At 42.9% G+C, this 4,696-nt stretch overlaps 1 protein-coding gene across 1 annotated transcript; it reads left to right on the plus strand.

Annotated features, from left to right (window-relative positions):
• The first annotated feature begins 1,231 nt into the window (after window positions 1-1,231).
• LOC134453331 (NLR family CARD domain-containing protein 3-like) lies at window positions 1,232-3,209 on the plus strand. Its single transcript, XM_063204213.1, has 2 exons — window positions 1,232-1,283; window positions 1,405-3,209. The coding sequence occupies exons 1-2, from the start codon at window positions 1,244-1,246 to the stop codon at window positions 3,207-3,209; spliced, it is 1,845 nt and encodes a 614-aa protein (XP_063060283.1). The 5' UTR covers window positions 1,232-1,243.
• The last annotated feature ends 1,487 nt before the right edge of the window (window positions 3,210-4,696 follow it).

Raw genomic sequence — 4,696 nt, forward strand, 5'->3', positions numbered from 1 at the left:
AAACACACCAGCAAAGTGATTATCATCTTTGTGTTAGACAAATAGATTTAGAGTTACAGAAAGTCCAGCCCAAGCACTTGATCTTTATTTAAATAGAATACTAGTGCAGCGATGCCACAACTATAGTAGATGTAGAAATTCTTTACAGCCACTATACAACTACCAATAGGCGTAGAAGTTCACTATTGCCACTAAATAACTACAGTTTGGAACAGCCTACAGTGGCAAAAAAGATTAGTAGTATTCAGTACCTGTCTATGCCAGCATTATGTTGCAAAAGTCATTTATAAACTTCAATTAAAACCAATAGAATTGACTGCATTAGTAAAATTGAAATGTCTCACTATCCATATGGGGCACCCAAGTCACGCCCTCTACTTCCTGGTTCATGGGGCAGGGGGAGTCTAAAAATAATTACTGGGCTTGAAAATGAGTGTTTTTTTTTGGCACCAATCCAAACCTTGGACCTCCACCTATGCACCACAAATCCAAAAATCACTAATTTTCAAGCCCAGTAATCATTTTTTGACTCCCTCTGCCCCATGAACCAGGAAGTAGAGGGTGTGACTTAGGTGCCCCAATTGTAGGACCAAGAACCAATCAAGTCCAGTCCAGATTAGGGATGGAACGGTTCACAAAATTCACGGTTCGGTTCATATCACGATATCAAGGTCACGGTTTTCGGTTCTTTTTTTTAGTTCATGATATATGGTGCACTGGGAATATTAAACCATATTTATATAATTGCAGTTATAAAGTGATGATGCGGAAGTTGAATCAGCTGTCGTCGTTTCGGTTTTCGGTTCGGTTTGTACCATCCCTAGTCCTGATGTGGTTTGTGTGAGAAGTCAGAAGGGGCAGCCATGGCCTAGTGGTTAGAGAGTTGGTCTTTCAATCTAGGGGTTGCCGGTTCGAATCCCGCCTGACCTCTCCCTACACCTCCATCCATGGCTGAAGTGCCCTTGACCAAGGCTCCCACATTGCTCCAGGGACTGTAACCAATACCCTGAAAAATATTTGTAAGTCGTTTTGAATAAATGAAAGCGTCAGCTAAGTGCAATGTAATGTAATGTAATATGATGAGAAGTCAGTGAGTGTTGAAGTTATCACCACCTGTGGACACAGCTTCTGCAGGCAGTGCATCAGCAGCTACTGGGGCCAGGCTGGTCCATCAGGAGACTACAGCTGTCCCCAGTGCAGACAGAAATGCAGAACTCAACCCAGTATCAACCCTGACACAGCCATGTCACAACCACCTTCACCCAACGGTGCCACATTAACAGGTACCTGGTAGCTTCCTTTAAAGGCCAGTTTTCAATGGCGTTTGGACATTGTATGACACAGGTACACGAAATATTCACGAAACAACATAAATTTAAGTATTGCCTTCTTTCTTCCTGACAGAAAGCCATAACCTGAATGAAGTGCGGAAGAGTCACAAAGCTAGCATGAAGAGAAAATTTGAGAACATGTGCGAGGGCATCACAAGGCTAGGTGCTCAAATACCCCTGAACAAGATCTACACAGAGCTCTACATCACAGAGGGAGAAAGTGAAGTGGTGAATAAAGAGCATGAAGTTTGGCAGGTAGAAGCAGCATCCCGACCACAAACTACAGAAGACACACCCATAAACTGCAATGACATCTTCAAATCTGGACACATAAGAACTGTCATGACCAAAGGCATTGCTGGCATTGGGAAAACCGTCTCAGTGCAGAAGTTCATCCTTGACTGGGCAGAGGAGAAAGCTAATCAGGATGTAGACTTTATGTTTTTACTTCCATTCCGTGAGCTGAATCTGGTTAAACATGATCAGTACAGTCTTCACAAGCTCCTGATTGGCTTCCACCCCGATCTTGGGCAGTTAAAGAACACTGAGTATAGAGATTGCAAAGTCGTATTTATCTTTGATGGTTTGGATGAGAGTCGACTACCACTTTGTTTCCAGAAGAACCAGAAGGTGTCTGATGCAGATCAAACAGCATCAGTGGATGTGCTGATGACAAGCCTCATTCAGGGAGAATTGCTACCCTCTGCTCTCATCTGGATAACCTCCAGACCAGCCGCAGCCAATCAGATCCCTTCCCAGTGCGTCAATCTGCTGACAGAAGTGCGAGGGTTCAATGACCCTCAGAAGGAAGAGTACTTCAGGAAGAAGATCAGCAACCAAAAGGAAGCTAACAGAATAATCTCGCACATCAAGACAACCAGTAGTCTCCACATTATGTGCCACATACCAGTCTTTTGCTGGATTGTAGCCACTGTACTACAGTCGATACAGTATAAAGACAAGAGGAATGAAGCTCCCAAAACGCTGACAGAGATGTTCATACATTTCCTCCGTATCCAGACCAAAATGAAGGACCAGAAGTATCAAGACGATGCTGAGAAAGATGGGCTCCTGGCATCACATAAGGATGTCATTCTGAAACTGTCAGAGCTGGCTTTCGGACATCTGGAGAATGGCAACCTCATGTTCTATGAAGACGACCTGAGACAGTGTGGCATTGATGTCAGTGAAGCATCTGTGTATTCTGGCTTGTGCACTGAGATCTTCAGGGTGGAATGTGTGTTTGACCACAAGAAGGTATACTGCTTTGTCCATCTGAGCATCCAGGAGTTTCTAGCTGCACTACACGTGTTCTCCTCTTATCTGAATAACAATGAGGAGGTATTGGGATATTTCCTGAAAAGAGAGGCCACCGATACAGCAGACGCAGATGTGCCACTTGATGAGCTTTTGGATGGTGCAGTCAACAAAGCTTTGGAAAGCAAGAATGGACACCTTGATCTGTTTGTTCGCTTCCTTCATGGTATTTCTCTGGACTCAAATCAGAGACTGCTGCAGGGCCTAATCTCAGATGCCCCCACTTCAGGGAGTTTGGAGAAAATAATCATGAACCTGAAGCAGAAATTGACTCAAGATGTCCCCCCTGAGAAATTGAAATCTGCTGAGAGGTGCATCAATGTTTTGCACTGTCTGGCTGAAATGCGCGACCACTCTTTTCATGATGAAATCCTGGCCTTTCTAAAGGAAGAGGACGTTTCAAAGAGATTTCTTGAAGTGGGATATTGCTCTGCTGTGGCTTACATGCTTTCTGTGTCCAATAATGTCATGAATGAGTTTGACCCCAAAAAATACAGCACTTCTCCAGAAGGTCGCAGGAGACTGATTCCAATTGTCAGATGCTGCCAAAAGGCCATGTGAGTTCAAATAACAGTAACAGAAAGTTGTATTCTTTAATACAGGAAGCTTCATGAATGAAATGTGAACATTTCTTCAAATACTGTACATCTGAATGAGTTATAGAGACACAATATCATAGTCAATCATTCACAGTAAATGGCAGTGTCCATTGGAATTGTAGGTGCATTGTAAGGGATTTTATTTTAATTCATGCAATTTTACCTTAAATGTGTAGGCTTTCTCGTTGTGGATTAACAGAAACATGTTGTGAGACAGTGGGCTCAGCTCTGCAGTCTGTAAACTCCCCCTTGTGTGTGCTGGACCTGAGTAACAATGACCTACAGAAGTCCGGGGCAAAGCTGATGTCTGCTCTTCAGAGTTCAGACTGCAAACTGGAGACACTGAGGTTTGGAATTATTACAACAGGAGTTTAGCCAGGATTGAACAATTACCTTCATGTCAGCTCTTATGTTTGTGAGTCATTAATAGGCAAACAGGCACTCTCCGTTCCACTTTCATGTCATAAGAAATTTGACTTCACACACAGCAGATATGGTCTCAATTCTCTCAACTTTTTTCTACTGTAGTTAACATTTAAGCCGTGAAAGGAGGGGAAAATATGAAAGAGTAGATTTTCAGACAGGCATGTCAGTTGGAATGATGAGGGTGTCAACTTTTACGGTTTGCATACTATATAAAATACTATATAAAATTACCAAAATTATTATATTCACTCTCATCTGACAGAATGACTGGCTGTAATCTGACAGAGGCGTCATATGAGATTGTGGCCTCGGTTTTGCAGTCTGCAAACTCCCCCTTAAGAGAGCTGGACCTCAGTGATAATGACCTGCAGAGATCAGGAGAGAAGCTGCTGTCTTCTCTTCCACACACCAAACTGGAGAGATTACAGTGAGTAATAATTCAAAAGAGCAAAGCAAAGCTATGCATTCATACAATATTTAAGTAGGGGCTAGATTGACGATATGTGTCATTGTATTATAAGTAAGGACTATGTCTATCACATCACCTCTTTGACAGACTCGCTGGCTGCAAGTTAACAGAGATGTCCTGCAACATTGTGGCCTCAGCTCTGCAGTCTGAGAACTCCTCATTAAGAGAGCTGGACATAAGTCACAATGACCTGCAAAATACAGGAGAGAAGCTGCTGTCTGCTCTTCAGAGTCCAATTTGCAAGCTGGAAACATTGAGGTCAGTATTTTCTACTGATTTGATTGTGTTGGCAGGTCACTTTTGCCACCCACTTGGCAATGAGTGTCTATGATTCAAGAAGTTTGGCTGAGAAGATTTAGGGTGAATCTCATTTCGTTGTCTTGCCCCTTTCCCAACGCAGGAATAGGGGATAGGCAATGAAATGAATAGAGGTAACACTTTGTCTTGACGTCATGGCACTCAGAATGCTGTGTGACAGATCCACCACAATCTGTGAACAAACATGGTGGCCATCAGATATAATAAATTGAAGATCTCTTAAAGGGGCATTCCAA

This window comes from Engraulis encrasicolus, chromosome 1 (genome assembly GCF_034702125.1).
Source record: "Engraulis encrasicolus isolate BLACKSEA-1 chromosome 1, IST_EnEncr_1.0, whole genome shotgun sequence".
Classification (NCBI taxonomy): Eukaryota; Metazoa; Chordata; class Actinopteri; order Clupeiformes; family Engraulidae; genus Engraulis; species Engraulis encrasicolus.

Excerpts from the sequence above, each read along its gene's own strand:
- LOC134453331 (XM_063204213.1), top strand. The coding sequence starts at position 1,244 with ATGTCACAACCACCTTCACCCAACGGTGCCACATTAACAG. Across the intron at positions 1,284-1,404 it reads CAACGGTGCCACATTAACAG|AAAGCCATAACCTGAATGAA; the intron begins GTACCTGGTAGC and ends TCTTCCTGACAG.